The sequence below is a fragment of the Mytilus californianus genome, unplaced genomic scaffold (genome assembly GCF_021869535.1).
Source record: "Mytilus californianus isolate M0D057914Y unplaced genomic scaffold, xbMytCali1.0.p SCAF_8, whole genome shotgun sequence".
NCBI lineage: Eukaryota > Metazoa > Mollusca > Bivalvia > Mytilida > Mytilidae > Mytilus > Mytilus californianus.
In genome coordinates, this window is record NW_026262734.1 from 34,941,269 (window position 1) to 34,953,214 (window position 11,946).

At 30.8% G+C, this 11,946-nt stretch overlaps 1 protein-coding gene across 1 annotated transcript in view; it reads left to right on the top strand.

Moving 5' to 3' along the window:
- Window positions 1-4,984, top strand: part of LOC127712001 (ryncolin-1-like) — a 44,471-nt gene extending 39,487 nt beyond the window's left edge. Inside the window, exon 6 of the mRNA XM_052218158.1 lies at window positions 4,426-4,984. Coding sequence (XP_052074118.1) covers window positions 4,426-4,655 — 230 coding nt within the window. The 3' untranslated portion in view covers window positions 4,656-4,984. The remainder of the gene's footprint in view (window positions 1-4,425) is intronic.
- The last annotated feature ends 6,962 nt before the right edge of the window (window positions 4,985-11,946 follow it).

The window sequence follows — 11,946 nt, forward strand, 5'->3', positions numbered from 1 at the left end:
ACTAATTTAGAGAAATACACGAGTTAAAGAAAAGTAGGGCTTTCTTTTTACCTGTAAAACACACTTGTACTGAGGTAATTGATCAAAATCTTATTAAAGTGCTTCTTGTATGCCATGTCTTTAATTTTGACAAAAATTGTTTAGATTTAATTGATATAAAGAAATTTTTAGTTCAACTTTGGAACACATTTCCTTTTTTAAAAGTTTATCAAGGATTGCCATGGAAGTTTTATTATCATGATTATATTCAATTCTTGGTTTTACAAAACAAAGGTGTCATTTTTTGAATTTATAAAGTTGCTTTATATACTATTCTATATATATTTTAATGACACCATAAATATATACTAGGCTTAAGTTTAAATGATGAAAATTGTCTAGTAACCATAAAATATATCTTAAACATTCGAACAATTTTGAATAACATTGAAAATATAATTCACTTTTCAGTTTTGAGATAATTCGATCAGCTTGTTTTTTTTTTATTTTGAAGGTGATATATATATTATGTAAGTGTTGATAAATATGGTGTTGAAGTTATGTTATGCTTATTGTGAAATTTTGGTATAAATGCTAAATTGAATACATTTTTAATTTCAAATTGTTGTTCTAATGTCTAGCCAGGGAGAAAAGCTATTTTTAAAAAAAGTTCCAAAATTGACGAAATACAATAGATGAATACATTAAATAGGTCTAGGTTGGTTACGACTTGGTCGAGTATGGTTCAGACTAGGTCGAGTATGGTTTAGGCTAGGTTGAGTATCGTTCTGCCTATGTCGAGTATGGTTCAGACTAGGTCGAGCATGGTTCAGACGCCTTTACAATGGTTAAGTACTGGTCGAGTAAAAGTCGAGTACAAGTTCAGACTATTAAGTATAGTTCAGACTACAGTCAAGTATTATCAAGTAAATTTCAGACCAATTCAGACTGGTCGAGTAAAAATCAGTACAGTATAGTACAGATATAGGACATTTCAGACTTATACTGGTTTGTAGTGATTACAGGCGAAAACCCAGTTGAAATCAAACTAAAGAAATGGAAGTCTTTGTTAGAGAAGCTATAAAAGAAAAATTGGTATATTTTAATTGTTTACATCTGTTTCTATGGGCTTTAAAAGTTAATAAAGGTGCATAATTTAGGATTTTATGCATTTAACATACGTGTTTTTGCATGAATTATAGTATTGAGCTTCGAGATATTTATCAACTTTTAAATAATAGACAAATTTTCACAAATCAGTCGATTGTGGTAGGTGCAAATACAGTTGAACTTTTTTTTATGCATAAGCATGAATTCTGCCGAAAAAAACTCCAAAGGAAAATAACAAAGGACCCTTTTAAAGCAATAATTTGCATCTCTGCCCCCAGCGACAGTTTTTCTGAAAACATTTGGCAATAATTTCATCAAAAAGAGAAAGTCGAGTACACCTTTTTTGTTTAGGCGTGTTTGAGGTGACTATTATGACTTGAAAACGTATAAAAGAAAAATATTTCACACAACACCTCGCTTCAAATTCTATTGTTTTTATATTTTTAGGCTGTAGGTTGATATAATAACATAAAATATTTACAATACTAAAAAATGAATTATTTGGGTCAAGTGATATTCCTTTCTAGTGAGTCATAACAGCAGACTAGGGGTGTTCGAATAAAGATTTTTACTAAAAGTACTTGACGACAGACTTTCCAGTTGGATCTTAAAAATGCATATTTAAAAAAAAAACTTCATTTTTGTGTGTGTTATCTAGGATAATTAGTCTTCAACTTCTGAATATGTTTAGTCCGCCCTTCCACGAAATATTTAGTTATAATTTTTTTTTAATATTTTTGAACTTTCAAAAATTCCCCCTGACAACCGATCAGATAATAGTTTTTAGTTGATCAGATGCATAAAAGTGCATTAAATCATATTTGAGCCGTTAAATAGTAATTCAGTGTCAATTGGGTCAATTAAAATCTTAACATTTGATAGGTAGGGGTGTATAAATCAGGCCTGGGGCAAATTGCATTGCAATGTAATGCATTATATTACAATTACTTTGACAAAACCATGCATTAAATTACAATTACAATTACATGCATTTATCAAAGAAATGCATTATATTACAATTACTTTTGCAAAGTAATGCATTGAATTACACATTACATTTGTAAATGTTATTATAGGTAAAAAAATCAATCAATTTGAAAAATAACATGAAGTCACAGAAGATTCTAGCAACTGCAATAACTTGTCCGTATACATATAAATCTAAGTATCAAGTAAAAAGTATATTCAATACAAGTATTACAGTTTAACATCATAAGGGTTTCAAGGTATACATCTCTGTGTGTATCTAAAAAGAGATCAATGCATCATGAATGGTCAATTATTAAGTCAGGGATTTCGATACCATAAATTACTTAAACTTTTACTAAATTCATTCATAGATACAAATATTTGATGAGTAAATTTGGCTGTACCTGTAGAAAAACGATATTTCACATCCTACATTTTACGGTAATATTGTACTAAAAGCGCGGAAATCACAATGTGATCCGTGTAAAACCATTAGACAAACTTATTAGTAAAGGTTATCTTATTAATATTGTAATAGGATCTTTGAATATGACCAACAAGACTAAAAATTACTAAAATAAATGTTTTGCATATGACCCTGAAAATCACTAGTAATAGAGACATCTGGCAACGACAGAAATGTGAAAAAAGTATTGAGATATGCCTTTTGTCTATTTACATGGAAACGGCCAGATGACTTCTTACAGACGTTATTTCCATTAAGTAATGAATTTAACATTTTTTAATTTGTTTTGACTATTATCTTGAAAATTATAACAAATAAACTCTAAATTTAAAAAAAAATGATCAACAAGAAAAGATCGACAGATAAATATAATTGTCAAAATCGTCCCACGACCCCTTATTAGAGTTATTGCCCTTACTAAAGACTTTTACCAATGTTTGTGTTTTTGACCAATAATTTAATAATGTAATAGATATATAAAGAAACTTAAATAAGCAAAAGTGATAAGCAAATAAGATCTACAAATAAATCGACATGGCTGAAAGTGTCAGTCGACTACTGATTAGAGTAATTGCTCTTTGCTGACGATGTTTACCCATTTAGTGTTTCCCCCTTTTATCTTGTAACGAATAATAAATAGATAGACATTTTAAATAGCAGTTATAATCAACAAGACAAGATCTACATAAAAGTAGATTTTTATCTAAATTGTTAGTAAGTCTCTTAATAGGAGTGAGTTAGCTTAACGTGAATTCTATTGAAAAACATAAAAAGATTTGGTATGATTTAAATTTAGAAAACTATCCATCAGAGTTCAGATGAAGTTGATAAAAACAATAATAGACTATCGTACGGCCTTCAACAATGAGAAATACCCACACTGTATAGTCGGCTATAAAAGGCCCTGACATGAAAAATGTGGAACAGTTGAAACAAGAAAAAACGGATTAGTTAATAAATTTACGAAAACAAATGTTGACAATAATGAACCAACAACAACGACTGAACTAGAGGTTCATGATTTGGGACAGACGCATAAATAATTTGGCGGCGACAAACATGTTTGTGAGCACTCAATCCTACCCTTAATCTGGGACAGTGGTGTAACATCCGAAAAAAACTGTTAAAATAAGTTGCAATTTGCTAAATTAAACAGATCGGAACTAAACAAAATACATTACATAATAGACAAAACAAAAGAAAAAAAAAAGAGAACTCGCAGTCTCTGAGAGCTAATTCAATACCAAAAAAAAACAACAACTATATATAAATAATGTCCTCCAAAACTTCTAGGCCAGAATGATGAAGGATGTCCTTTGTTATAGATGCAGATTGATCTAGGTGAGCTACGAAGGGTCTCTAGAGCCTCTAGTTTTATTACTCATTTTGAATCTTCTACCTTTGTTATAAAAGAGAGGCGAAAGATACCAGAGAGACATTCAAACTCATAGAATAAAAATTAACTGACAACGCCATGGCTAAAAAGAAAAAGACAAACAGACAAACAACAGTACACAAAACACAACATAGAAAACTAAAAAAAAATATAAGTATCGCTAACCCTCACCCCGTAAAATAAAATAAAAACAACAAACAAACAATAATACATATATACATTTTTCGGAAAATCAAAATACACATCAGAAAATATCTTAGCTTTAAAACAAACTTTGAAATCCAAGTTTGATAGTGACAGAAAAATTAAGGAAAGTGTTGTTATATATATATATATATATATGAATCACAAATAAACTAAATTTATCGGCTCAAACATTTGTCAGTCATTTATCACTTGACAAATTTTAATAACTCTCAAATTTGCTTGATTTTCCATATGAAAAGGAGCTAATGACATTGCTTTATTTGTTCACAATGTTCAGTTTATTCTTTGTCATACCAAGGTGACAGTCTGAGGTATCATAATGGTAGGACATTCAGTACAAAGGATGACAATAGAGGAAACTGCGCAGTAACATATAAGGGAAGTTGGTGGTATGGAAGCTGTTATGAATCTAGCCTAAATGGTCAATATAAAGGAACAAAAGCAGCAGGAATTTCGTGGTATCACTGGAAGGCAACATATGACAGTATTAAAACATCAACCATGATGATACGCATGGGCAATGTGTAAAAGTATCTCTCATTTTACCCAGGTAATTTTTGAGTTTTTTATTTTATTAGTGACAATATTAAAGTTTATGTTATCGCCTCTATATCTAGCATCACTTTTTGTAAACCAGGTAGCAAAAATAATAAAACGTTTTAAAACTGACAATAATTTCTAAATTTGAATTGATTTTTTAATGAGTGTATCCACCATTTGTGGTTAAAATGCTTTTAGGTTGCCTCGATAAAATTAATATTTGTCCATTTGAAAGTCAGCGTTTGAAGCTAGTTTATTTTATATTTGCTACTGCGACTTGGTCTTGAATATATACCAGGAATAAACAATAAATGTTTTGTGTTTTCTCTGCTGTTATCGAGCAATTTTTATGAATTTATTTCTCATTTGATTTTACATCACAATCTCAAACGAATCCAGATATCCTGCTTCCTTTACAAAAATGGTAAAAAATCTTTTCTCTTGTAGTCAACAACATGATTTATATTTAAAGTGGCAGATACAATTGATGAACAGTAAACTGCAATACATATGTTAAATGATAATTGGTGGCAAGTGTTTATAAAGCTATATGGAGTTATTTCCTTTTTATAATAGAATGATAGACAATAATAGAAGATGTGGTATGATTGCTAATGAGACAACTCTCCATAGTGAATCAAAGATTTAATTATGGAGAAGTCAATAACTATAGGTAACCATACGAACTTCAAAAATAAGCAAAGGCAACGACATAAAAGCCACCAAAATGGCTAATATGTAACAATTTAGGCAAGAAAACTAACACTGTATACGTTTTTACGGTCACAATCACCAATCGGTTGAACGATACGGTTTATCAATTAACAACCAACATGTTTTCGCCGTTTTATATTTTCTGATACCTGTAAAGTTGTCTAATCTTCTATATTAGCGATTATGCTCCACCCTTGATTGTGACAATCATTTTGACTGAATATGCATTTGCATGACAGGTGATGAATGCATATATATATATAGTAAGAGACAAAATAAACTAAGGGGGTACTTTTTTAAATTTTATTTTAAGAGGGGATGCCTTGACTTTATTTCATTATTAAAATGCCGTTTTGACAATATTGCATTAACTGAATAAGAGATTATCATGAATGCAAGTATAGAAGATAAATATTCTTCCTATGATTGTTGTTTAAATAGTATTCCATTTTTGTGTGCTTGTAATGGGTACCAATACTATCTATTAAACACTGTTTGCTGCCGTTTGAATTTCTATAGGTCATGCGTAAAACCTGAAGTATATATGCAATATCACAAATCGATAAGTCATTTTTTTCTACAAACAAATCATTCAAAAAACCTATAGTATATTTTCTGCTAAGAGTATTAAAGATATGTTTTGTGGTAAGAGTTTTCTTTTCATAACCATTGACTCATGAGGAGATACCCCCATGGATGACTGGGGAATAGAAGTACAGTCAAACCCTTGCAAAGTATGGCATCCGTTTGAATCTGTGCATACACCACATATGCAGTATGCAGTCACTTCCGGTCAGCATGGGTACTTACGATTTGAGCAGATAGATTGCCACGCTCTTTGCACGTTAAAGACCATTGTATTAACTATTTGAGGGGTCAGTATCTGATATGTTACAAGGAAAAAATTATGTCCCTATCCATGCTCATTGACCAGTGTCAGTTTAAATTTTCCCGACCTTCATCTTGGTTGGCCTCTTTTACAGGGCCTACGTATTGTATTTATTGTGAATTTGTTCTCCATCTAAATATGCATGAAACATCTGTCTCTAGACATAAAGCAACCAACAATCTATCAATCATTTGAAGAACTCTTACTCCCACGTCTTTTACTTTTTATAAATGAGTAATCCGAGTTCGGATGGTGTAAAAGAGGCTAAATAGATTATTATTTCCATTTGATTAGTGACTTTCCGTTTTGCATTTTCATCGGAGTTCGATATTTTTTTTATTTTACTTTTTAATATTGGTTATACTTGAGAATAGTATATTTTCATAACAGTATAATGGTTTAACGTCACGTCTGAATTGCTTTTGGTTAACCTGTTTCATGACTGCATATACTAGTATACGCGAATACTTTTCTTATGATATGTCCTTGATAATATACTAATAATGAACATACGTAACCTACTACAGGCGCAAATAATGTATTTATTAATCTAAGTCAGAAATAAATAAATTACTGAATAGGAGTAACTGTTTTTTGATTGAGTGATGTATTTGATTGGATAATATAGTATGCATGTACGACCACACATATTTATTGTGTATATGTGAATTGCTTATTGAAAAACTGAGGCGTAGATACATTCACGAATCGTACTGAGATCATTATAGAATGACGATCGTTAACACAGGTAAAACATGGTAAATGTGATTACGACCGTAAAGTATAATAAGATTAAGACCTGTTTTACATTTTGTCGATAGGTGCGAATGAACGAAAAGGGAGAATATATATGACAATCTCACGAAAAAACTAAGTGTCTATGGTACAAAATGTTAATCCCGTTATCTATGTTCCCGTTCACGCTACACATGTTATTAATCTTTCTAAAGGAGTTAGTTCACGAAGGTTTAAATTGGCCCTAAGATTTAGTTGAGTTTTTAAATCAGTCCATGATACTTCAAGTTTCACATAGAAACAGTTGTAATATTATCATTAACACGGAAAAACTTCATTTTGGCAAATCACAATAAAAATGACGAAGTATTGAATCCTTAAGTATCCATTAAAGGACCAAATAATAGCATATTTGAAATTTTATGATAAAGTTGAAATTCAAGGCCATATTTTACCTAAAGTGAACCTTGAATCGATCTAAATTCGAAATTGTAAATATTTAATCAAATTAATGTATCAATTTGCGGAGAATTGGAAAGCTCATGGTTGCAAAACATCAATACGTTGTAAGAATTGGAGTTACTAATATTGTTTAATTTGAATTACAAGTTAAAATGTTTATACTGCTTTTCTTACAGTTTTTGAAATAAATTGCATGTATAGTTTCGCCTCGCCACATGCCCAAAAGTTATTTTTGATTCAATCGTGCTAGTTTAAATCGATTTATGCGTTCTAATTTAAGGTAAGATCGATTTACTTTAGATCGATACAATCTAAAAAAACTTCTTTTGGTGTTTTAATTCAGACTGAAACAATGTCGATTAAAAGCGTTTGCACTGGAATTTAATCGATAGTAAACCAATTTAGCTCAGTTTCAATTTTAGATGAATTTCTTTGTCTATGTGTGAACGGGGTCTATGATGAGTATGTTTAATACGATAAAACTGAATTCTTGTCTGAATCAAAGTATGTGACTGTATGGGTTATCATTTTGGGAGCGGGGGATGTTAGTTGAACACATTTCAAAATGACAAATGGTATTTGTCTCCTTCTGGCGAGTCCTGGCTGAGTAAGTTTTGTTGAGTTATCTCTTACAACTGGGTGTTATAATATTTTACATCGTATGCAAGGTTGATATATGTATTTGCATGCAGTGTAATGATCCTTGATGGGCACACATTGACGCTAATGCCATCTAAGTTCCATGACAGCCTTGATTAAGATTACTTAGATATGTCATAAAGACGGATCTGTAAAACGATTCGTACGTTTGATTTGTCAAGCATACGAAACTTTCGTCAAATTATAACATAGCTGTATTAAAACCAACTTTTTTTTTAAAACAATGAGGGTTTAATTGTACTTCTGAAAACGGAACAATCAAGCTAATTCATCCATGATCTCTAGTCATTTTTTTCCGAAAGATCCAACAGTCAAGAGATTGTTAGCCATACGCATGTCATGATACAAAACGATGATTGATTACTATGATAACTGGTACCTGTATATCTGGAATATGATTATAAAATGAACTATACTTTTTGAATCAGGTTTATTTGGAAGGGATAGAAAATGAATGTCGTCTTTGGTTTTATCGAAGACATTTTACAATTACTAAAAACATAATACACAAGACGCACACAATCAATGACCTGCACAAGTAGATATAAGAAGATGTGGTATGAGTGCCAATGAGACAACCCTCCATCCAAGTCAAAATTTATAAAAGTAAACCATTATAGGTCAAAGTACGGTTTTTCAACACAGAGCCTTGGCTCACATCGAACAGCAAGCTATAAAGGGCCCCAAAAATTACTAGTGTAAAACCATTCAAACGGGAAAACCAACGGTCTAATCTATATAAAAAACGAGAAACGAGAAACACCTATGAACCACATCAACAAACGACAACTACTGAACATCAGATTCCTGACTTAGGACAGGTGCAAACAATTGCAGCGGGTTTAAACGTTTTAATGGTACCAAAACTTCACCCTTATCTGAAACAATAGTGTAACATCACAACATAGAAAAACACACTATAAAATATCAATTGAAATGGCTTAACTCAATCAAAAGACATATTAACACCGGTGAACATACACTGAACAAATAAATTTGATCTATGATACAATGCAAATACAAAATAAATAAACTAAGGGAAGAATAATTAGAGTATCATTTTATACCGCTGTGAAATGTTAAACAATTTAAGAAAAACAATATACTTGAACAAAAATATCAGCCATTTGCAATTACTTTGAACACAGGTAAATAAGAATAATTTTGTTGTTAGGTATACGTGTATAGTTCAGATAGAGAAAGGAAATATTTTTACAAAATAAATAATTGTGATGTTCATAGTACGACGAAGTGAAAATTTATAGTAATACCAATCAATACAAAGTTAGTATATAGACCAGATATAACCCTGAATAACATTAAATAACAAAAAAGCATTACAATTAGTATTAACAGGTCATAAACAAGAAAGTACGATTTGAGAGTACTCGCAGTTACTGACAGCTAGTTAAAAGCCAAAAACAATTAATAACAAAAAATCATGCATCAGAGACTAACATCAACTAAAACACATCCCAGGGATTTAGTATTTTAACGTCATGGACAGTCAAAGAAGACATGACTTGTGCAATGCCAAAAATAAATGTATCAAAAGGCAGTAGGCTAGTTAGGAGTTCACCTCTTTATAGATTAAAATGGACGTGGGTGTGTCTTTATACATCCCGTTTGAAAAGAATAAAAATTTAGTTATGTTTTAATTTGCTGATGACAAAATCGATATTAGTGCCAATGTAAACTATATTCAAAGATCTAATTACAACATTGGTAAAATAACCTTTACTAATAAGTTTGTTTAAAGGTTCGATGAGTTTACACGGCTCACATAGGGATTTCCGCGCTTTAAGTACAATATTACCGTAAAATTTAGGATGTGAACTAGTTTTTAATCAGTTTTCTACAGGTACAGCCAAATTTACTAATCAAATCTTTGTATCTATGAAAGAATTTAGTAAAAGTTTTACGTAATTTATGGTAACGAAATCCCTGACTTAATAATTTACCAGTGATGCATTGATTACGTTCGTTACAATCTATTACATCGCTACACACACGGGCATAACGAACGAGTTGGGATATATAAACACCGTATGATGGAGCTAAAGGGACATCGCCGTTTAAAAAAGGAAAATCAACAATAGGGAATGAAAAGTCGTCTCTTTTGTCGTAAATTTTAGTATGGAGTTTTCCTTTAGAGAAGTGTCTTCATGTATAAAGTCATCTGTTTGGTTCTTTGAAAAAAAATATACATTAATGAATAATTAACACAAGAATGGCTAAAGGAGTATCAAACACCTTATCTAAACAATAGGACAATCATTCACTAAGAACATGATTTACATTCATTCCTCACAATTAAGACACACCAAATCCTACAGTTTCATTGGTGGAGAGCACTTTGCTATATTCTAAGAATACAAGGATATCCTATTGACAAATTATATACAAAGATATGTCCTGTACATGGTCATCATTATGTTGCCTCGACTTTTGTGTCTTAAAACATGTATCATTAAAGGATGTTTAATTATAAATCAATTTCAAACTATTTTCATTGTTTTACACCACCTTCCCCTTATCCCGATTGATGGCTTCATTCTTTAACATCAATTATTCATATGATATCCTATGTCTGTTGTTATGAAAGGTTTTCTCAATCATGTTAACATATGTTAATGATGTCATTGTTAAATGGGTGTCGATCTATTTATAGCATCCTTATGACAGTTGTTTTCCATTCGTTTGATGTGTTTGGGCTTTTGATTTTGCTATTTGATAAGGAACTTTCAGTTTTGAATTTTCCTTGAAGTTCGTTATTTTTGTTGTTGTTTTTCTTTTTATGATAATAACACTTTATAATTTTCGTTCGTCCAACTGCTGTCTTAGATTCACAAAATTTAAGAACGCTCACATATTTACAGTCAAAGGTTAAAGTTGTATTACTTTATAGAAAGTTTAAGAGATATATTCTAATATGGGTTGCTTAATAGGGTTATATTATCTTAACCTATATTAGCGAATTAAGCAAAATATTGATAAGACGTTGTCTAAGAACTTAGAACTACTAGCCTATCTCGATTAAGAAATTAAACGCCAGAGCAAGAATATTAAGACAATATTTAGAATCAACTTTATTTCAAAATTTCTAAAGTTTTCTGCATCAAATGATGAATTTATATACTTTAATAAAACTTTCCAATTTGTTTTAAATTATTACCTTTAAATGCGTAACAGAGTGATAAAGTGACAGATAATATAATATGAATTTTGTACTTTAAAAACAGGTCCCAAGGGTAATTACAGCACATCTCCTTACATTTTGTTATTATATTATGACGACATTACACAAAGTCTGACGAATATATCCATATTAATAAAAAAAAAGAGCATATCCACATCAATATGAAAAAAGATATGTCAGCAAAGAATGTACTTTATACTAATCTATTCTATCAAAAACTTCGAATGACGTCATACCAAAGTAATACTTGGCCATAGCAAATTATTACATTTTGAAAAGTCCGGAAGTTCAAACAGAACACTGTTTAAAATCGTGACATAAAAATTACAACTTTCAGTTAATTTAACAGTAAATAAATTGACATTTAAACTGATATCAGCTAGTCACAATTTTTCTCTCTAAACATTTTCTATGACCTTTCAACTCCACAGGATTAGCCAGAAATATGGACATCTGTGATCTGATAAAAGCCTCGAAGTTTGACACCTGATAACTAATCCCGTACGACATACTATGACACAAGCTAATGAGGCTCCTGTTTTATCCATGGAGTTGTATATATCTTTTGCCGATAGACATTCGTACCAATGTAATCTACAGAAAAAAATTCGGAGTTTGTT